The sequence below is a fragment of the Melopsittacus undulatus genome, chromosome 9 (assembly GCF_012275295.1).
Source record: "Melopsittacus undulatus isolate bMelUnd1 chromosome 9, bMelUnd1.mat.Z, whole genome shotgun sequence".
Lineage (NCBI taxonomy): Eukaryota > Metazoa > Chordata > Aves > Psittaciformes > Psittaculidae > Melopsittacus > Melopsittacus undulatus.
The window spans coordinates 16,743,480-16,767,553 of record NC_047535.1 but is presented as its reverse complement, the minus strand read 5'-3'; the positions used below and the strand labels follow the sequence as shown (position 1 = coordinate 16,767,553).

The 24,074-nt window shown below is 40.3% G+C and overlaps 1 protein-coding gene across 1 annotated transcript in view; it reads right to left on the bottom strand.

Moving 5' to 3' along the window:
• Window positions 1–1,196: 1,196 nt before the first annotated feature.
• Window positions 1,197–24,074, bottom strand: part of OTUD7A (OTU deubiquitinase 7A) — a 44,752-nt gene continuing 21,874 nt past the window's right edge. The window contains 8 exon segments of the mRNA XM_013128194.2: window positions 1,197–2,630; window positions 4,559–4,643; window positions 4,890–5,004; window positions 9,994–10,143; window positions 11,960–12,087; window positions 18,965–19,077; window positions 20,155–20,282; window positions 21,795–21,896. Of these exon segments, the coding sequence (XP_012983648.2) occupies window positions 1,197–2,630; window positions 4,559–4,643; window positions 4,890–5,004; window positions 9,994–10,143; window positions 11,960–12,087; window positions 18,965–19,077; window positions 20,155–20,282; window positions 21,795–21,896 (2,255 nt within the window).

Below are 24,074 nucleotides of genomic sequence, written 5' to 3'. Positions count from 1 at the left end.
AGTATTGCAAATACTTATGGAAATATCTGGATATTAGACCTGTGCAAACCTGTGCTAGGAGCTGCCAGTCACACTGGAGGTATTCTACAGACATCTTGCCACCTCCTGGGGAGTATGCAACTCACTCCAGGAGAAGGCTCAAAAAGAGGTGGAGCCAACAGAAAGCCTCAGGAGTAGTCAGGTTCACAATAACTGTCACAGTTATGTTGAGAAAGGAATGAACAAACAATTAAATTCATGCAATGGCTAGGGGGATCAATTGATGCAATACATTTGATTTGACAAGCAGTTCATTCAGCTCTAAAATGATCCTCAGTTTCCCAGCTAGTTATCATATTTTCCAAGTCTAATATAATAATATTTGAATTTTACTTTTACATTTCTCTCCATTTTAACAGCAATGAAAATACTGCTGAAATTCAGGCACCCAAAACTCCACTATGTGAGGGGGTTTGGTTGTGTGAAGTTTTGCAAATCATAATATAAAGCCTGTTTAAAAATTCAGTACAAATAAAAGTGGCTCAAATCTACTTTTTTTTTAAATTAGAAATATAGAAGTAAGTGGTAAAAACTTCAAATTAGGAAGAGCTACAGCCCTCCTGAATTCAGACCTTTCACTCCCATTTTCCCAGCATCATTCCATTCCAGACTGAAGCGACTACAAACGTTAGTAGTAATGCAATATGCTGCCGTGTTAAAAATGTGCAGTATGCAAATCACTACCCTCCAAAAAAAAAAAAAGGCTATGAAAAATTTAGGTTTTGCAGAGGAAAGAAATACTCTCATAATAGCTATAGAACTTCATCTGGCTGCCAGGCAGACACTACCCTACTACAACACCACATCTCCGGTATTAGGACTTTCCCCGATCATTCTACTACCTGAGTGATATCAGTGTAAATTCAGGCACCATTAGTAAATTTTTGACCAAACATATACACAGCACTGACAAAGGAGTAAACAACCCTTCAGCTTACCAGTACATGTAAAAAAGACACTGACAAAATGGAAAATAATATTTTTGTTTTATGAGAAATTAATCCTATAATTTCCTCATTGCCCTGGAAAAGCGAAAAGCTAGACGCTATTTACTTATCAATCCTTTATTCTTTTTGTAAGGATTCCTTCTGCTGCCATTCCACACTGTTACTTTGTAAGTAAGAAAATGGTAAAACTAAGTAGTCATGGGAGCATCCTCAATGCCTGTGTCCCTTGTTTTCCCTCTCCCTGCGCTTTAACTCCTCTTTGTAGCAGTATGAACAGTAATTTTCAGTCTCAGGACGACCATAGAAGGAACAGTTCTCCTTCTTACAGCGGTTCTGCTGGATGGAATATATTGGGCAAACTGTGCTTCTGCCTTGATTTTTATCATTGTTCAACCAGGTCTGTGGAGCATCCTCATCAGCATATTCTAAGCAGTCTCTAATATCACCAGTATTGAACCCATTTGTGTATGTCTGAGACTTGTGTTCAGTAGGCATAGCATAGCTCAGTGATTCCACCGTGTTCACTGTGCGGATACCAGATATCCGGGCTGGGCTATAGCTCTGAGAAGACAGTGATCTGTTCTGTTGGGGATAGGTGGCACAGGTCTTTAAGGTGCCAACTACTGGCTTGTACGTATCATCTTGGAAGCTCGATGGCTTGGAGTTGACATCATGCAAATGGATGACACTTTGCCTTTGGACAGGTGGCGTATGGCTATAGTGGGCAGATACCGGAATGGGTCCACTTTTCTTAGCACCGTTACTTGGTGAAGAAAATGACCCAGGAGTGGGGCTAGTGCGGTCTTTAAATTTTAAAACCAGCTGAGTTGTATGGCTTTGAGGCAAGACGGGTGATGCCCTATCCTGAGGAGATGTTTCTGATTTTTCTTTTGAATATGCTTCTGCCTCCAGTTTCCTACTAGATGATCCATTCAGTGCAGCTTTTTTCTCAGCATCCTTTCTTTTCTGTTCCTGTTCTGCATTGAAACGCTCCTGTGCACTGGTCAGGTAGTAGCCTATCATCTCCTCATGGAACTGATGCCTGTGACTGGTCAAAAGAAGGCCAGCAAAAATGAACTTTCGTTCCCCCTGCATGGCAGCTCTCAGAATATTGAGGCTGAGTTTCACATCAGTGCTGTACTTCCACGGGTCCGACTGCTTGTCAGGGAAGGATTTAGTGTTCATCTTTTCGATGGGTGAGTTGCTTGCTCTGTCGGTCGGGGATGGAGTGGTCTTTTCAGACGGAGAAGTGCTTGCAGACTGTCCAGACTCCTCTTTGCTCCCTTTTCGAGACTTGGATTTCTTCTCTTTGACTTTCTCTACTGCATCGCCATTTTTTCCATTCCCTGAATTGGCTCTGCTCATTTTGCCATGCACCAAGCCTCCAAGACCACCCATATTCTTTTTCAATTTAATTCCCAGGGTTTTACTGAGGCTTCCTATTTTATTGGCAACTGAATCTGTCCTGGTTTTGTCTTTATCTTTCCTCTGCTTGTCCTTTTCTTTTTCTTTACTGTTTTTGCCATTATTGCCATTGGAATTACTACAGATGGAATCTCGGTCCGAGTCCATTGAGTCAGCCAGAGACTGAACATCTTCCCCAGCTGAAGCTGTAGGGGATTCTGGTTGAGCCAAAGGGGCCTGCTATGGAAAAGTAATTATAATTAGATACAGCAAGATCAGTTTCATAGAGGGACCTGGTGCAAAAAAACCCTAACGCCCCCCTCCCCCCAAATCCAGTATGGTTTTTGACATTAATTTAAAATGTACTTTTTAATTTATGCACTGACATTTTTAGCCTCCTGTCTTCACCAAATAAAGCTTATTTGCCTGTGCTACGTATCTTGCTTGTTCGTACAGTAGCTTTTGGCTCATTTCAAGCACATTTGTACAACAGAGGTCAGTCATGCAGAGGGGTTCCGTGAAAATCAGTATCTGGGTGATGGAGAGATGTAAGTTAGTGCTCTTGCCGAGGGGGAGGCTGCAGCACAACCTCCCTGTTTGTACTGACCAACTGAGTGGCTGGACAGCACACAGGGATTGGCCACTCCATGGGCAGCATTTACAGTACAGGCTGCCTCAACAAGCATGGAAAGAAACTGACAATATTGTCATGGAAGGGAAGAGAGGTTCTGCTGAAAGCTGTAAGGGCAATGCAGCACACAAACCTGTACATAGCGACATTTCATAATTCATCATGTTCAAAACAACCTATTTAAATTACTTTATTCATTGTTCGGGGCCCTGGTGCGTGGGAATCACAAGTAGGATGCACCAGAGCTGAACATCTTGCCTAGAATATGAAACCTCAACAAGTAGACTGAGGAATGCTGTGAGGTACCTTCATCCTTACTGCAAAGATAATGCAGATAAAGCTCGTGTCAGAAGTCTGAGTTCCACTGTGTGTTTTAGGTAAAAACCCCATATTTCTGGAAAACACAATAACGAGGATCCTAGGATAATTTAGAATGGGTCTGTGTTCATGTTCTCCTGCAAAATCTAGTCTTGCTTTCAAACACTATGATGCTAAAATCTGCTAGAGAGAAATATGAAGCATGTAACTAACCACAATGAGGAAAACAAAAAAGGGAAAAAAAGACTTTGGAGATGTGCAGAAATGAATGTCTGCTTCTTGTCCTTGGGTACTTAAGTGTTTGTTCTCTGTCTCTATGGAGTCCCTGACCACCCCACAAAATCCCTGGGAGGAGAGCTGTTATCCCCACTTGGGAGAGGAGAAAATGAGTGCTAAAGTGACCTGACGATGCTCATGTGGCAAGTGCAAAGCAGGGAGAGGTAACACAAGGTTCAGGCTCACAGTTTACAACTACAGGACCATTTTGGCTTTCCTTTTTCTGATGTGGTAGCTACCACCACAGAAACTGTAAAAAAAATGGATTTTTCCTTTCTTGCAGCGTGTTAAATCCTTTTGACTTTTGTCTTCTGTTTCTTCTTTCAAATTCCATCTGAGTGGGCTGTCTAAATCACCTCCATCCTCTCCTAGCAACCTTTTGCCTCCAGACTAACCCCTCAATCAATTCAATGTAATTTGCAGAGATATTTGCAGCTGACTAGGTGCCAGCTGGGCATGGTTCTAAAATATCTTTCTTAGAGTACCAGGCTCCAGTTCAGTGCCAGTCTGCAGCCTTTTGTCAGCCACTCTAAACCGGGAGCTGCCTCGGGGTGCAATGTTTTCTCAGAAGGAGAAAGGACCTGGATTGGTGACCTGACAGTGGCACTAGGAGAGCAAGCCAAAGTCCTGAGAAAACAATGGTGAGAAAAGGTCTATTTTAAGGCTTTTCTGAACTACATAGATGACTGAAATAAGTAACAGAAAGATTAAGCAAAAAAATACATTTCAGAACAGAGTACCAGTTGCAACAAAATACACAAGCGATTCTGGTATTAAAACAAATAACCAGAAAAATCTATAAATCTGACTGCACTGACAGTGAGCTCTGAGTGACCTGTCGCTGCTGCTGGGACACTCACATGCTTCCTGCAGTTGACCCTACACAACACCCTGCCCTGCCTTGTATCCCTCATCGGTTTAGACCGAGGCGGGTTCACCTTACCCGTGTCTCAGATGGTATGCGTATCCATGTTACATTCATATAGCTGTGCAGAAGATTAAGCTTTGCCTCAAGAGACAGAATCAAACTAAGGATGAAAAAAGAAGGAAACAGTCAGTCAAAAAGCCTGAAAGAAAAAGCAACAGTTTTTAACAGGGGGAGATGCAACAGCAGCTTGAACTGTGACCATCAGCTGAAGACCCACCCATGTCTTCTCCCATGTCACCAGAGCACATGAATAAAGTCCTCTCTGGTGGCAGTTCTCCCAGTACTTCAATCAGGTGCAGCTCAAGACATTCTACTGCTTAATACTAATGTTACAGAAAGGTCTTACTTGGCCAGTCTGGTGTTATCATTGTCATCTTTTCCCCACTCCCAGTCGTTCCCAGGATCGACCGCAAAGTGCAAAGGCAGCAACTTGTGTTCAGAGTCAGTCAGGGGGATCACCGCTGAAGTAGAGAAGAAACAAGGATTTGGGCAAGGGGAATGACCAAACCAAACCAAAAGAGATTCAGCTGTGAAAAGCAGCATAATGGGTTGAAGAAGGGCAGAATCTGAATGTGCTGCAGAACTGTCTCATCCAGAGCATCACAAGAGATATATACCAGGTTCCATTTCCCTGGTTTGATGCTTGTGCAATAGAAGAGGCAAGGGGTAGGTTAATGCACTAATTGCTCCTGGAGTGAAGGACGGTCACCTGTGGAGGAGGGGAGACCTCCGAAAGAACAACATCTCCATTTTATAATGCACAAGTAACACTTCCTGGAGACAAAGCCATTAGAGTTACAGAAAGCAATAAAAACCTGAAATACCCTCCTGCCTGGATGCATATACTTGTTAATTATTCTGTTTTTTCAGTTTAGTTTTTGTTTCCAGTTTCTGTTTTCCACTGGCAAAGAAACAAAAATATATTGGTAACAGCATTAAGAAAACAAAGGAAAACACAGTAACAGTGATTTTGGACTCAAACTGTGAAGTACCATAAGTGAGGAGCATAGATCAACATGCAGATGGGTTAAGAAGTCAGTCAGAGGCCTGGCTGTGAAGTATAGCGTAGTGAAAGACCATTACTGCTGCTACACCCCAGCATTACTGTCTAGCTGCTCTGGCTCTTCTGTCCTTTCCTCTGTCTGCTGGGGCTCGGCCTTCTGACACAGCTCTTAATGACTCTGCTTTATACTCAGCAGGCAGGGGCTGCACTCTGATTTTAATGTCTTTCATTCACTACCAGCAAGAAATGAAGAGGAAACCACTGTCAGCTTTAACTAAAGCCAACAATTTGCTTCCATTTCATTAGGGGGAAAAAAACCCAAAACCTTTTTGGTTTTGTTGAGGGACTGGGTGAGATCCTGAGCATGGTTCATGGTGCAGGTCGCTGCGGCTCCTCTGACATCCATCAAGCAATTTCATTTTCTATATTAGAACCCCTAGGGACTCAGCCTGGATATTCACTGCAGCAAAACCAAGGGGCAAAGAAACCCGTGGGAGTCACACAAACATCATGGCACTGAAATACATAAAATATTGGCTATATGCTCTTTATAATCTTCTCTGCAGTTCAGGCAGCATTGTTAAAACAAAGGCACAGCATTTTTGGTTAAATATTGTTCATCACCTAGCAGAACACAGGAGATTTAATCTGTATTTTAGATTAATTCAGTATTCGGTTCACAGAGTCTGGCAACAACTGCAGAAAGTCAGTGTATTTAGTTGTCTTTGCAGATGGAAAACAAAAGGTCAAACCTCTACAAAACATTGCACCCTAGTGCTTATAGTGGGTAATTCTTGAAGTAATTCTCATATTAACTGCAAATGTAGTATAGAACAGCTGGAGATCAGTCAGCTTTAGTTGCTGATACTGCTGTAAGATGCAAGCACAGAAATTCAAATTGTAAGAGAATTTAGCTCCTTAAAGAAACTCAGTGTGAATAAGTAGCAGAGAATCTAACTCTACAGTTCAAAATACACTGTAAAGCAAGCTCCTGAAACATAAGAACACAAAAAATGTGTAGCAGAGGTGACAGCTGAACACACTTTTTAACACTCACTGGTTAATTTGAGGGCTTAACCTACTCTCCAGTTGAAACCACAGTACTTGAAACAGTCTGCAAGTCTTAATGCCCTCAGATGGGACACATCAAAAGTAACAGCAGCAATTTTGTCCATGGCAGTTTTAAGACAGATGCTGAGGACTTCGATGCTGTTCCTCAGCTGGGTTCATCGCCTTCTGTGCTGTGAAGTCCCAGCAGGTCCCAGCACTCAGCTTCCTGCCTCATGAGTCATTATTAATCTTCTGTACAGAAGAACATTTTAACTATTTCTGAAAGCACCAGTAAAACAAAGTGCTGACACAGATCCTGACAGTGCTGCTAAAAACCATTGCCACAGCTCTCACTGGTACTGCACACTGGTGTGGGCAGCAATTTCACTGCTGACTGCCTGACAATGCAGGGAGGTGTGGGAAGCTCCACCTTCAATGCAGCATGCTTAGGGCAGTTGAGAGCTGGTCTTTATTTCCCATTTAAAAAAATACAAAACACCTGCATAAATACAGCCCACAGGAATACAGAAGTATTTACAGATTTTTAATCAGATGTTGTGGATTTCAAAACAAAAGGGCCTTCAGTGATCACCAGAGTGCCAGCTTGTGCTGGTAAAAAGACGACATGGCAAAATGTGATTGAAATCCTCCCTAGACAAGAGAATGTTAGTATGTTTTCTCTCCTGATATGCCAGAGCAGAACTTCAGGTGTTCACATCAGCATTTAATTAACCACAAACATTTCAAGAATATAGGACATACTGTCTCTTCTGCAGGAGAGCTTCTCAGCCCCTTCAACACGTATGTATGTGCATGCGGTATGTACATTCAGATAGCTTCAGCTGCTGCTCCTGACAGCCAGTTACATGGCTAGGGTATAAATACTCCAAGATATGAATGGCCTGGATATCAGAGATGCTTCTTTTCAGTCACTGCAGCTCTAAGCATTCAGCTGCATTCAGACAGTTCACAACCTGGCCATGTGGCACCTGTGCACCGCTTTCACTCTCAACAATTGCTGCTCTCCCTTCCTCTGTGCTCAAGCTGCCAACATCTCTGTGCTGGCAAGGTACAAAAATAAGCATTATTAGAGCATCCTTGTGCCAACCTATTTCCTGTCATAGCATTTGAAGAACAACAGCAATGCTGTGGTTGCTGTCAGACTGCTGCAGTCTCTTAATAGCAGCTAGCTCAGCAGCTGAAACCTAAAGCATTCCCTTCATCCCAGACTTAATGCCAAGTGCTCTCTGCTGTTCCACAAAATTGAAGCCTGGATATTCAAGGCCTTGCAGTAAAACATGTAAAACTGGATCACATAAAAAAAATGTTATTTGGATGCAACAACTCTTGTAATTAACCTGGATTAATTTATACACAAAGAAAGCCAGTATTTAATGTTCCTGATGCTGTGCTGGACTTTTGGCAGCAACTTTTTCTCCCCAGCATCATTCTTGTGCAGTTACTGGTGTAGGAAAATCCTACAGAAAGACAGCTGCTAACCACAAGAAGCATATTTAACATTATTGCTTGCACTTGTGGTAGAAATCAAATACGTGACGTTGTTATCAAGCCCAAGCTCTTGCAGTGTGAAATTAACAGTAATATTTGGCCTGTAATACTGGGAACGTTTCAGTAGGTGGCACCAAGGTGTATCACCGAATACTTCAACACATGCTGAGAGCGGCTGAGCACTGGTTCCCCTCACTGCCTCATGTCAATCCTGTCACTTGGAGGATGCCACAATAGCAAACGGCTCGGTGGGTGGCAGTTACCCTATCTGCAAAGTTATTGAAGAGATAGTTCCATTCTGTATATTCAATGAAATTATTTACACCAGGCTCTTGCCAGGGCTCTGATAATGCACTATTGTATGAAGGCAGATTAACGTGCCTGAAATAAATGAGTTCACTGTCAGTCTACTGATGCTATTCTGATCCCAACTATTAGAAAGGAAGAAATGGACTCTGCCTACTACAGAAAATGTCTTGTTTGATGACCAACAGAACTCAGACCTAAAAATTATCAAGACCAAAGACATGGAGGCATCTTCAACAAGAAGATAACTCCACAATTTGTAACATACTCATATATACAGAAGTTGTTAATAGAAGGTTGATGTTACAGTCCTGGCTGCAGTGTGTCATCAACAACCATCACCAGTGAAATCATATCCTTAAAATGGCTCTCCTAAACTCAATCTTCACTCCTACAACGTTATTGCATTAAAATGGCATGAATTTGCTTTGCAGACTTTCATTTCTTGTGAGGTGTTCTGTATCATACCTCAGAATACTGCTTTGGAAATGGTTCCTATGTGACAAGCATTTTCCTCAGGGCTGCTTTTCTACAGATTGAGGGCTGGAAGACAACTGCAATGTCCCAGTGTATACTGCAAAGGCCAAACCTATTGCCAAACACCTACCACAAATCCCTGAAATAGCTATGTGCCACTGAAGGGTTGGACTGATCTTCCTGTTGAATATCTGTCATCTAGATCAACCTTTGTCTTCATTTCTGTCTTGTGATTCAGTCTCCCCTTCAAAAACACACCGTTTGCCATTATCACATGCAATGTTTTGTACAGTGTTTCCCAGCTCACACAGCCTCACATAATAAACTCTCTGCTCCTTCCAAGGCTGGCTTAATGAGAGGATTTGTACCTAAAAGCAAAACTCCACCCAATGTTTCTAAAGCCTCACAATGCTTTTTGGCAAAACTCTTTTCCCTTCCCCACAAAAGGAGCAAAGACAGCTAGGAGGTAACCCCACAGCTTGCTGTTATTAAGCAAACAGGTCTTCTAAGTAAGGGCAGTTATAGCTAGCCCTTAGGCTACTGATGGAGAAACAAATCCAGTCCTGAAGCTCTGGTTACTCCCAGTCCCAGATCCAGGAAGCTTAAATTTGACACAGAAATATCTGGTCAGATTTTGTCACTGTTCCAAAGTAAAACAGAAGACAGCAAGGCAATAAGATAAAAACCACTTCAACTAAACATTTTAAATTGAGAAAAGTGCCTTTAGCACACTAGAAGAAGGATTTTTCACTTACATAATTTTCAACAGTTATCTGACGTGACTAACAGTCTTCTAAACACTTTACTATCCCAAATTAACAAAGGCCTTTGAGAATCCAGAAGCACAGCAGGTAACTATGATCATACCTATTTACATATATGGAACTGAGAGGAAAGGTTCAAATGCCAAAGACAGACAGTGATAGCACAAGGATTAGAACTGAAGAGTTCTTGTGATCAGACTGCTCAAACTCCTGTGAATGCAGCAACAAAATTTAGACGATATTTTTTTCCTTTCTGACAGGTAAATACATCTAAGGTAAAAGACAGTGCTTTGTGCATTGTGTTCAATGTATACCCTTGGGTTGCTGTGTTTTTAGCATACCTTGTTCTCTCTGTTGATCTTTTTGTTCCATGGAAACAAGAGCAGAGAAATGGGCCTGATCATAGGCTAGTACAAGAGGTGAGCAATGGCATCTGTTAGGTAGAACTTCAAGTGGCAAATAAATTCCTCCAAATGGTATAGGTGCAAATGCTGCAAAGAAAAATTAGGGTTTGGGGTTTAAACTGTCAAAGAACAGACAATAGTGTTGGTTCTAATGTATGTAACAATTGCGCCACAGCATTTTCAGAGCTCCAGGGAAGCAGCCTGAAGTGGAGTAATTGATGCAGAAAACAGTCATAACAGCAGGTAAAATTTCAGTATGAAAACATCAGGAAATATACTGAGAAGAATTGCAGAAACATTCTGCTGACATATATCCTCCATGTTCTAATTGTTTATTAGTAAAGATATTAAGGTCTTACAACAAAATCCTGATGACTCACACATGTCTGCAGATTTGCACCTTCCCACAACACTTGTAGGTAGAAGGACTTTTTCTAACAGTCACCTTTTGGAAACATACTCTGCTCTGCCCTGCATTAACAGATTTCCATAAGAAACATCACAAATGTGTTTACAGTCCACACACATCACCACACATCATATATGTATGAATGTGTATATTACATGTTAATGGTAAGATTAAAAGATTCTACAAGTAGAATTTGAATGGGATGCTGTATCTGCAGAGGCAAAGCTCCTTTCTTTGAAAGATCCTATGCTTGTTTATATACAATTACAGAAAGCAGCAAGTTTGGGCAGGAAAATTCTCTCAACGTGTTTGCTTCTGACCAATTATTTTTGCTTTTGCTCTCAAAATATGAATCCTTACTGATTAAATACTCCCAACATGAGCTTAAGGAAAAAATAGGCACAAACAATGCCCTGTTTTTACTAGAGACTTTTTCTCTGAAGAGGTCTGCTGTGTCCAGACTCTGGGACAGAGAGCAGTATTGGTTTTGAGGCATACATCTACATCTTGGTGAGTCCTTCCAAATTTGAAAGAGTTATTATGCTTTGTGGAAACCTGTGCTTTGTACACGCAACAGTAAAACCAAGGGAACTTGATGCTGGTGGTCTATGAGGCCAGCAGTGAGAAAACATGGGTGTTACTGTGACAGAGTCAGACTGGCCAAGGAGAAGAAAGTGTATTGAGGGTAAGGGAGTTGTGTGCAACTTGGGATAGGAAGTTACAGGAAATGAAGTGATAGTGATCAAGCCTTACAGAGTAGATAGACAGCAATCATGCAACCAGCAGCTGTAGTTCACAACTGGAAGGGAAACTAAAATTACCCTGCATTGCCTTGGGAAAGTAAATTTCTATGAACTCCATCACTAGTTAAACATCCCACTTCACCCAATCAAAAATCCCCCTTTAGTTAAGCAACATACTACCATTCATTAGCATTCTGGCAGTTCTTGACAAAAAGTGAGAGAGATGAATTCAATCATCCAAGTCCTGCTCAGGCAGCTGTGCTCTCCACATCAGGATCTAACATTTGTGTAGTCACATGTGCAAACTGAATAAAACACTCCGGAAACTTCAGAATGACAGGCTATAAAGGCATTACTAAGACCAAAAAGCTAAGATATACACATTCAAAATTCAACTATTCAAAGTCAGATTAGATTGATCTATGCAGAGATTTAAGGAGCACCAAAATAACACAGAAAATTAGAACCCTGTTAACCTACACCAGTAAAATTTAGTATGTTCTGTAACATGGTGGTTATTTCGTTAAGAGTAAGGATATCCAGAATAAACAGATATTCAGTGAGTTATCTGTATCAAGTTATCTGTATTTTTTACTTTCATCCAATAGAAATGGTTTATCATTCTGTTCTTTTCTTTCCCTCCAGAACAAGGCAGCAGCTATCCCATAAACACTCAGATGTGTTACAGCTGGGTCTTCTGTTTGTAATTCAGTTGACACAGGTGTGTACATTTATAAAGACAAGCTCTTACCTTCTCCCCCTGAGTCTCGTAACATGGTGTCTGCTACTACAACAATAGGTCTTCTCAAAATATGGGCTAAGACAAAAACATGGAACTCTTCTAAGCTCTCATAGACTGGATCTTCTGAATTGTCCACTCTGGAAGACACAGCATTGAAACTTTTTGAACCAGCTGGAACCAACCAGAAACTTAAGTGAATCAGTACATCAGAGAAGCTATTTCTTCCTTGTCACTCATATTCCCATGCTTCTGAAACATATACTCCAGTTATTGAAATAGGTAATATTAGAAATTGAAAAGGAAAAATATATTTTTTGGCAATAATAGCAACAGAGGAAATGTTTTCACTTGCAGACTTCACACTAGTTTAGTATCTATCAAAATTCATTACTGTATGAACATGAGTACCTTACATGGTAGGAAAGCAGAACATAAAGCCCTATGGAGAGCACTACGGTGAAAGCCAAGTCTTTTCTTTATAGTGGCCTTCTACATGTATGATCCAAACAGTTTATGAAACCACAGGAGTGAATGAAAACCCGTCTGTTTAATTCATCTAGCTGCAGCAGATACAGAGCACTTCAAGAATTGTACAGATAATGCTTAATTTTTAGATTCAAATAAATATTTCATTGAGGACTACCTATACCAAATCCAGAAACCCTTTTTTCATGTATGAATGGACAAACACAATTGGTAGGTTTTAAATGCTGCCTTTTACTGAAGAGCACACAAATGTGCAGTTACACAATTCATGGCTCAAAACATTTGACAGCAAGAGAGAAGCTTTATGTTAAAGAAGACGTGCTACTAACTTCAGGGGATGTGCTGCTGATCACTAAGTGCAATGGAGTGCTTTTCCACCCAAAAAGGGTAAAAATGAAACCTAGCATCAGTGTGCTTCGGATCAGACCTGCAACCTTCCAGGAAACAGAAATTCCCAGCACTGTTAAAAGCTAACTTATAAAGTCTATCCTTTACAAAACAGACCATTCTTTTCTCCAGACTGCAAGAACAAACCTGTTCCTCACTTCTCTGGCTGAACACTCCCAGGCCCTTGCATGGCTTCGTAAGCATTTTATAGATGTTTTGGTTTGTGTTCTCCTTCCCTGTTTTTCTAGTTTAACATCATTAATGTCACTATCACATTTTAAAGCTTTGCCTCTTCCTCAAAGACAGAAATAAACACCCTAGATGGAGGGAGACTGAAAAACGGCAGGGTTGCGGGAAGCAGAGCACATCAAAGACACAGCTGAGTGCCACTTTTAAAGATGATACACAGAGAACACAGCTTCTGAGACATGACAAATGAAGGTGGGCAGCATAACCCAGACACTCTTAAATGAAGGCAGTGATTGTCCTCCTAGTGTTAGGTGTGCAGAGAACTTCCATAATTCACTGTCATTCATTTTCATTGCATGTGAATAGTTTACTGAAAACAACTGTGTGGGCACTGCTCTAGAGCACGTGGGACCAACACAATAACATCCTCACAGGTCTGATGGTATCCAGCCTTTCCCTGGGACTTCATATTAAAATCTTTCACCTCAACTTAGGAGCGCAGCAGGGTGGATCACTAACAATAAGCCGATGCAGGACGTGAATTCTTGGGTCAAGCCATGAGACACCTCTCCTTCCCTGTATCCTTCTATCACATTAGTATTTCCAGACTACCAATCCTAAAGTTTTCTTCAACTCCTCAAATTATATTTCATCTCCCAGTTAACGAGGTTTCTAGAAGTGAAAGGCATGTTCCAGATGCGGCTGTATCAGAAGGACCTTTATCCCTTTGGTCAGCTCATGTCAAGCCTGACTGCACATGAAGTCCAAATTTCTACTGGGCTTTCTTCACTCTTCAGTATCACATCACCAAGTCACTTAAATCACTATTTATGATCATACACATGTAAAAATCATTCTCTTCTGTTACACATCTGTCATGGGTTCAGCCGTGGCAGTCATTTTTCTCCTTCTTGTAGCTGGTGCAGTGCTGTGTTTTGACTTCTGGGCTAGGAACAGTTGCTGATAGCGAGCATGTTCTGGGGGTGTTTTTGTTCAAGGCTTTTTCTGAGCATGTGCTCTGCCGGGGAGGAGGGGAGGCCGGAAGGAAGGAGAGACAGGACACCTGACCCAGGCTAGCCAATGAGGTATTCCATACCATAGCACGTGATGCCCAGGATGCATACTGGGAGAGAGAGAGCTGGAAGGGTGGAGCTCTGGAGGGAAATGGAGGAGGGAGCACGTGGTGCTCGGCCGGGCAGGGTGGAGTGAGTTATGGGTCGGTGGCTGGTGGGGTGTTGTATTCTTTTCACTTGTTATTGGCTTTATCATTATTATTTGTAGTAGTAAATGGCAGTAGGGGTTTTGTGTTATGCCTTAGCAATTAAACCGTTCTTATCTCAATCCGTGGGGGCTACATTCTTTGGATTTTCCTTCCTAACTCTCCGGGAGTTGGGGGACTTGGTTTAAACCACGACAACATCTCTTTTCCATTGTTCATTTTCATGGACACACAGGGAGCTCTGGAGGTGACATTGGCAACACCCCTGTTCCAGCAGGGCCACCTACAGCCAGGAGCTCTGTAGTGGGACACTGCCCTCCTTTTCTTTGAGTGGGGAATAAATGATACATTGCACTGACTGAGGAAATGAGAAGCTTCAAGTTCCAATTCTTGTTTCTCAGGCAGAAATGACATATAGGAAAGAGTTTTGAAGGCATGTAATAAAAGAAAACCTAAATCAGCTTTTCCACACATTACTGTTAGTTTGTATTTAATTGTGTGGGAATGCAAGTTTTTGCGTAAAACATGTTCTGTGGCATGTGAGGTGCAACCATATGCCTCAACTAGGAAGTATCCTGAATTCAAGACTTGTTAAATAAGGAAAAACCCAATCACTATGTAGGTATTAGCAATTTTAACACAATATGATTCTGTTTCCTTCTTTGCCTTGAATTTTCTCTCTTCTGGAGGCTGTGGGGTATCCACTGTTTTCAGATCTGAAGGGCTGTGTGAACTCTCAAATCTGAATCTCCACAGCAACTGGATTATTTCCAGGCTGCTTTTGGCTTAGTTTGATTTACATCAACTGAAAAGAGGCAAGATGAACAGACTTACTGGCCAGCAGAAACTTCATCTGGTAATCAGAGGATGTACTGTTATAATGAACCTTTCTTTTTAGGCACCCTGTAATTGCTGCATATACCGTTACAATGGGACAACACTCCTACAACAGACAACCAGATCAAACAAAAATAGTTCTAAAGCAATGTTTTTGTTCAATGAGCTAAACTAAATTCTCTACAAGATGAGGGTCTCTGATGGCCACAGTAGTTTTGTATGAAGAATTGTATGTTGAAATACTCTGAATACCTAACAGAGTCCTAAAGCTCAGAGATTACATGCATTTGAGAGGCACCTCCTGTTTAAATGGTCTGGGTTTCTGCCTTAAATAAATCTCTAATGATTTACAGAAAGATTACAGCAATATTCCCTCCATTCTTCCCCATGTTACAATCACCTGACTTTATGAATAGGATAGTGCCAAGGGCATATGAGGCAGCTAGCTAGAAGGTGACAGATAATACTAAATAAGTATACCATCCACTTTCAAAATCAGTATTAGCTAACACCATGACATCTAGGTTTCAGCTCTGCTAGGTTTTCAGGAAGTGAATCATAGAACCATACAATAGTTAGGATTGGAAAGGACCTCAAGATCACCTAGTTCCAACCCCCCTGCCATGGGCAGGGACACCTCACACTAAACCATATCACCCAAGGCTTCATCCAACCTGGTATTGAACACTGCTAGGGATGGAGCATTCACTGCCTCCCTGGGCAACCCATTCCAGTACCTCACCACCCTCACAGGAAAGAATTTCTTCCTTATACCCAGTCTAAACCCCTGCTGTTTAAGTTTCAACCTGTTACCCTTGTCCTATCACTACAGTCCCTAATGAATAGTCCCTCGCCAGCATCCCTGTAGGCCCCCTTCACATACTGGAAGGCTGCTATGAGGTCTCTGTGATATTCCATGTCACACTAGAACAGGCTTTGAAAATCTCTGACAACAGTCTCCAAAATGAAGGAATGGATTGGAATTGTCTCTTCAGCAGGACTGAAGCAGTTAGGTGCTTAACAAAACCAGACAGTACAAGACACTTTCCTTTTTCCAGAGCAGTTCCTCCAATCCAACACTCCTGGGTTTGCTTGGAAATGGAGATAAATGAAACAAGTGTGTTAATCTGAATTTTTTTTACATTTACAGGAAGATGTACGAATCTGTTTCAAAACAAGAATCTGCTTTAGTTACTGAGCTGGCCCTGCTTTAGTGCTTGAAGGATTTTATATGTTGAAAACAAGAACTGAAGAACCAGGTTTTTCTGTGTTCCCTTTTTCCCCAGCTTCCAAGCCTCAGAGCGAGAGTGCTCTCAAAGAATGACTCTTTAGAGACACGGCAACAACTGCTGATCTCCTTTGTGTGTAGTTCACTCAAAAATAACTGAGAGGAACTTGTGGCTGGATGAGGCAGCAGAATCCCAGGCATAGCCTTGTCACTGAATTCTTTTGAAGCTGATACAACTTCTGATACTGTAGCTAATTCTGACACCAAAGGAGAACGTTTCATCTACAATTCAAAGACTAAATGGCAAGCTTTCTTAACATGGCGCTTAACTAGAGAACATAGTATACCCCATCTCAGAAACAGGATCTTGATATTCCTTTTCCACCTCATGGGTACATTAAACTCAGAAAAATAATTCATTCTGTCACATTCATTCTGTCTTTGAAATAACTGTAAAGAGAAATCCATATTTACCCTTTTGATAGGCTAGCTTTCTTGCCTGATTTCTGTATCACTATTTTAAAAGAAACATTAACTATTGTCTATTTACCCGTACTTTATTTTGGCTGGCAAAAAGATAAATGCAAACCCTGATGAGAACATTTAAAACCAAATTAAATCAATTCTTTATGCAATAGTGATACTACTCCCTGTTTAAGTGTCTGTCGATTTACTGGCAAATGTACCATTTGAGGAATCTCTGGCTGGCAGATACCAAAACTACATAGTATGTAAAACTTATAGAAGGAAACAGAGTAAGGTCAGAAAATATCAGTGGTGAATAGAAATGTGAATTGAACTGCATTAGAAGACAAGAGTATATCAACAGGAAAGTATCAACAAACACAGGAAACCAACTAGAGAGTAAAATGAAACCAATCTGTTGGGGGGTTTCTTTTGCCTCAAAATCAAAGAAAATGAGACACATTATGGCTGAGAATTTTCTAAATGATGTCCTCCTGCATGAGTAGATGTACCCATCCTTGACAGGATTAATAGGAAAGTATAATATTCTTTTCAAAGCCCAGAGAATGTTTTTTAAAGATGTTATCATTCTCATTGTGCCATATGCCTTATTTTGTCAATTACCACCACAGGCCATTTTCTCCAAGGGAGAACAGTAGATAGAGAAAAGTATGCACTGAATAAACCATCACTGAATATTTTTAGTGATAAACACTGGACACAAACCCTAAAGTTTCTGCCTTCTCAAAGTCAGTCAATAATCTAAACTTTGGAATCAACTGCACTTGAAGTGATGGGTTTAACATACCAGATGTTTAAAGCAGATTCTAGATGTGGACTGGGGTATTTCAATGTTGTAGGTATTATTGCATCCTAAGTTTCCACCCTCTCTCCCCCACAAATGTATTTCTATCCATTTTTTCCAACACTTTCTACACATCCAAACTAAACACATGTTGGTAGCAGACACTACTGCATTTTTCCTGTGACTATCAGATTATAATAAGCTAATTGATTAGAATGCTATTGAGTATGATACAAAGCACACATACTAAGCTGGTCTTCAAGAAAACGCCCTCTTTCCTTGCTTGCCCTGTTAGCACTGGGCACTAACTAGCAAACATTGCAACTTCACAGAGCATAATCAAAGTCCCTGCTATCAGCCACACTCCCATGGAATCAACTGAGATCAACAGATGTGAAATTAGGCAAGAAAAGTATCCGATGTGGTTTTCTAGAAACACAGACATACCCTATGCAGAGCCTTCCAGCAACACTGACAGTTATCAGGAGGACAGTGAATCAGATTAATTAGATATAAACCTCCCTGCAATCCTTAAATAATTTTTGCATTTGAGAGAACTGTTTTTGTTACAGGGGTTTAATAAATACTTGAATACTCAAAAAAAAGGGCAACTGTTCCTTTCAGTGCAATATTAATTACTGTGATTTTTAGGTGAATTTCTTTATAACTGTTCAAAGATTGAAGTAGCAAACTGATTTTTCAGAAGGGCTTCAAGAGACCACAAAATATAATACAATAGTCCACTTCCTGTTTAAAAAGGCACTACATCCAAATATTTAATCTTTAGCTTTAATAACAAACATATTACTTTTTTGCCTTTCTATCTTTGGTATTAGCAGCATTTTAAAAGCAGAAAACATGAAGAGCTACTTGGTGACTTGCCTCAAAAAACATCTGTCAGAATATTTTCTCTTTGAATTATAAAGCTAAATATGTATGAATATGAGAAGGATCCGAGCACAAACTACTTTCTTCCAGAATGCCGTTAGAAGAGGTGATGTTACTCTGTCATCCCATATTTTAGTGAAAACATCTGAGCAGTGGCTGTCTTCCTGCTAAACCTTCCTCAAAGAGCTTTGTATCTTCAGTGGAACAGGGTGCTTCATCTCCTTGAAATGCTACTGCTGACGTGCTGATTCCAGAGACCCACAAATTAGGATTAATGAAATCCAGAGTCTTGGATGCAAAGTAACCTCAAGTTAGTGTGGTAGCTGTACAAGGAAACTTAATCTAAACACTAGATAATATAATGGGATGTTCAATTGCTATATTCTACCATAAAAAAAAGAATTCTGAAAAGACAGTTTGACGGTCCTAGAAACATCTTCCTTCATTTGTGCTGTATTGCCTTCCTATGGAGAACAAAAACTAAAGGACTTTGTCATACTCTAAACTTACCCACCACCAGTGCCTCCATTTTTGCTGAAATGTGTACGAGGCTCACTCGATGCCAGCTTAAGCAGCTCATTCCACTCCCGTTCCCATTCTTCTTCTGTATACACCAAACCTGACTATGGGAGAGAATGACATAGAGCTTTACCATTATGCTGGTACAAAATGTAAGCAGAGTTATGCAGTAGTGTTTATGACTAACTTATTTTGAGCTTCATACATGATGCAGTTCAATATCTTGGACCATTGATGGTTCAACATTTCTATTCAGGTGAAAGCCTATTAACTTCTGAAAAAGTTCTAGCCCACTGACTGCACACTGGATTTCATTTCTAGATGTGGGCCTGCTGCTGCCAGCACAGCACTCCACTATTGCAGATCCAGTTATTTATACCCATGAGAATTCTTTGCAAGCACAGTTAGCATGCTTCAGTGCCCATGTCTGGATGCTTGCTTTCTTCCCCACTATCCTGAACTACTACAAATGCCCTCCTTGGCAGGCAAGTGATGCGTGATGCTTTCTTCCTCTGTTCAAGAGCAGCAAGGGTATGTAACACTTCTGTGCCCCTGTGTTTTCAGCTTGCCTGAAGTAGCCAAGTCAGTCACAGCTCAGCTGTATTCTCACTGACTGCTGGTTACAAAGGAGTCACAAATCTTTAAGCATATTTGCTTAACTGCTTTCAGGGTTACCCCTGGAACTGGCTTTTTCTAGCCACTGTGTAGGCACAGACATATTCAGAAAATAATATGTGCTGAAGTACAGCTTTCAGTTGACAATCAAACCAAATCTACAGATGATTTAAGTTAAGAAACACCCTCTCAATATTTGGTCACAGCTCTAAGAATCCTAATTCTCCATTCTGGGGAATTTTTTCTATTTTCTTGCTTTTGTGGATTTCATCCATTCATTTTGTAATGTCTGTGATAGCTATATATACATTTAGTTTTGTAGCCTAAAATTGTCTACAGGTTCCAAACTCATCTTAGACCTCTGTAGACAGAACTGTATGTATTTATGTTCACAAAGCTACAGATACCTTTGCATTCAGATACAAAAATTCCAAATACAAGTATCTCTTTCTCATGCAAAATAGAAGCACAAGAAATTTAATTGCAATTAGAATTCACACCAAAATTCAGAGGAATGTTTCTGGCCCTAAATGATATTAACAGGATTGTCTCCAGGCCATACAGACCTCCTTATTCTGCTGTGTCTGTTGCCATCTCCATCTTCTTTTCAGTGCTTCCCTTTCAGCTCCACTTCTCATCATCGTATAGAGTGCTTTACGTAGAACAAGGTCCCGGTCATGAAATCCCCACATCCCTAAAGAAGCACAAGATGACATTCAGCTTTCAAGAAGCTACAGTGAAATAGAAATATGAAGTACTAATACAATTAATACTGCTCTATTAGCAAAAGAAGCAGAGCTTATACATTATTTAAGATTCTCCTTGGCAAATAATTCACTCACTGTTTTTGTGGCTTCCTAAATAGTCAATATAGATAAGCTAATGAGTGACAAGAGGGAATGCTATCAACGTTTAAACATTGAGGAATGACTAAGGATTTGAGTTGTTTCAGTGTTTGCTTGCAGGCAGCTTCAACTTTGCTGCAAGCAATGGAGTATTCAGTGCACAGGCTGGTTTCAGCTGTAGCTGCCAACAGATCTTGCAGACACAAGAATGCTAATGACAACTGCAGGCACTTCTGTGACTCGCAGATGATGCCAACACCCAAAGGCCTCTAACTCTTATAACAGCATGATGGTGCATTTTCTTTGGCTTCAACATCCAAATAAAGAAACAAGCATTCAAAATGATTGAAAGTAAAAATACAACAAGCCAGAGGCTTTAAGCTCATTTTAAAAATAAGGAAACATCTTCATGTGGTTACAAAGAGTAACCTATAACAAAAGTGAGCAGAGCTCTCCACAAGACATGCACCTGCAGCCAGTCACGGTTCAGTTCCCTTCTGGCCAGCTGTTGATATTAAACACGTTTAAGACTTCGAACAACAAAATATTCCAAGCACTTGCTGTAGATAATACACCATTCCCCCAGTTCAAAATGAAGTGGACAAAGACAGAAGGATCCTTGGAAATAGCAAAAGCTCTTTTCTTATTACTTCTTTCAAAATGAAGAGTCTCTTCAAAATACTAAAAATCCCAGTGTTTTTTAGAAAGCCACCTTTCGGAGTCCTGTTAATGGAAGATTTTGGGAACAACAACAAAACCAATAAGTTTCCTCATAGCAGGTTAGGATAGAGAAGGAGTATCAAAGACTTTCAGCTTCACAGGTTTGTTTGATTTGAAGAAGGGCTTCAAAGATCTTGTATTTATGATTAATTCATTGGGAATTATTTTAACTCACCCCAAACTCTGTTTCCCATATGCTTCAGCTCTACAAGGAACAAACAGAGGTAATAGCTAGATATCGCATGCTTGAAGACAGCAAGAGAACTGTTTAACACAAGCCAGAGAAAAAAATGCAATTCCTTGACATGGACAATCCTGCAGAAGCACTGAGTATTTGCCTGCTCCAGAGCTATTAGGTTGGGCTTTGTAAGGACAATGCATATCACTGGTGGTTATGATACATGGTTTTTGATACTGTTCCAATTACACTCTTTTACAACCTGATAAAACTTTTTTACGTTTCTCTCTCAAGCATGCCTAAAGCAGACAACAATTAAATGAAATTTGAAGATTATACTGTTCCAGAACAAGGTTTTCAATGTAACTCTTTGCATCTCAAGTGTTTCTGAGCTTTTTCTGGGGATAGAGAAAAGTGGTAAATATTTTTTGCTAGAAGGTTTCATGTACAGACTCACCCTTACCTAAAGACGCAGCATGCAAGAGGCAGTTTCCATCACCAGTTGTAGCTAAGGGAAGAAGACGTTTGCAGCTTGTACACACCGTGGACCACCAATTCAATCGTCCTGAAAAGAAAACCTCTATTAAACTGGTGGAGTGGATACTAAAACAGGATGTGTACTGTGTACACGCATACAGTGATGCTGATGTTGAAGGTTAATCATGAACATCCTTTCTGCCAAGTAAACTTAAATGTAACATCAGAAATGAAAACTGAAAAGTTGGAAAGAAGAGCAGATAAACTATTCTCTATATTAATCTGGATTAAACTGAGAACCCCTTTCATTAACTGGCATCTTCCATTCTCATCTGCTGCATCCAGGGGTGGATTTCCAAGGTGTTCATTACCTAAATACCATTATGAGTCTTGGTATCAGTTCCCAAACATAACTGACATTGGCCTCCCGCAGACAGATGACAGTTTATGTTACAGCAATAAAGTCTCAAGAGACAACATATGTATGTGTTAATCAAGATAATGAATGTTACCATTAAGTAAAGTACTATTGTTACAATCAGGTGGATTGTTTCAATAGCTGATCTTCTCATTTACCATAGTGTAAATCATTATTAGACCTACTAAAATCAACAGTTATGCTACCAGGGAATTTAAATGAGACCAAAGGCATAGCTCTGGTGTAGGATAGCATGTGGCTTTTCTCTCCGAGAACACTTATAGAACCACTTATCTATCACTGATATGTGAGGCATGTTTTACAGATCATGAGCCAGAGATGGACTGACAAGAGGACCGATACTTTTTGTACCTAGATGAAACAAATGAAGCCATGAAGAATATCAGTGCCAAAGCCAACATTGGAAATACAGAATTCCTGGCTCATAGGTTGCCATGTGGCACTTACTGAAGCACTAAGGTCATGTAACATTTCTAATCTAATGTGACTAATTGTGTATGATCTTGGGGGATAAGGACAAGTAGATGATTAACAATAAGGAGTAGAGCTTGTGTATTTCCCAAGACTTTTGGACAGTCTCTGGGTAATGCACAGTTGAATAATTGAATGAATAATGCAATAGGTAGCTTGTAGTGACTCCATTCTTTTTTTTTGTCCTCTTCTACAGACTTCTCTCCCCTCCGTTCCTTTACTTGCAAGCTGAAATAGTGCAGGCAGTTTTGTGTTAAAGGTTAAATCGCCAAAACAGAAACAAGTTCGTGCATGGAAAAAAAGTTCTCCATTAATAAGTTTCAATTACAAAGTTATACTGGTTTACTTGTAATGACAGGTAATACATATTGTGCCAAAAAAACCAGTATAGTGATACCTTAATGTCTGACCCCAACTCCTTGTTCTGGGTACAGAGAAATATGTAATTGTATTCCATTGGTGAATATGGGTTGAGAGGTTACCATGCTGTAAAGATGCATAACAGATAATAACTAAACACATTTGGTAATCCTCATATGATTTTTAGCAGCCAGCTTGTAAATGCCCAACATCTCATACTAGGCTTAATGAGTTCTAAATTAAATATGCATTAAAGAAGCTTCATTTAAAGCACTATTGGATAGCCTTTGGGAAAGATAAATCCGAAATAGCAAGTTAACATTTTTAGCAACTCTTGTATCCGTGGGCTGTGAAATAACAACTCGCCACCTGCTTTTTGCAGAATGCTTTGGTGGTATCAGATTTACTAATAAGTTATACCAAGGTGCTGCTTAAAGCAGAGTTATAAGACCTAAAGCAGAAAGACCTTAGGGTTTAAGGGAATGAGTGGTATTGCTTTGCTGATGAACAAGCAGTTATTGGTAATAAATGTCAAAGTCTCGTGTTTAGGAACCTTTGGAATAACAGGAGTTCTCTATAAAAGTGATCTGCTTTCAAACAGTTTATGCAAAAATATGTTTGTGGGCTTGGTTAACATCACAAAGCTTATGGCTGACTAAAAATTTAGCAGAATTGCACTGGATTATAACAAAAAACACAGTGCATTTTCGTTTTTTCAGATCTAGTGGTTATAGTGGATCACTTTAGGGAAACAACAGGGAAGTGGAGCTTGAATGAAAACCAGAAACAGTTCTTCCTCAGGATGATTTCTGTCTGCTTTGGTCAGATGATATTTATGGACAAACTAGACCCATTTCTCACTCTTTGCTGGACTCCTGCTTGATCTTGATTCTTACTTGCTTATAAATCTACTCAATCTTAAAAAAAAATAATGAAAATTTCAATAAATCAATCTGTTGTTTTTACAGAAAAAAAACCCCAATCCTCTGAGAATTA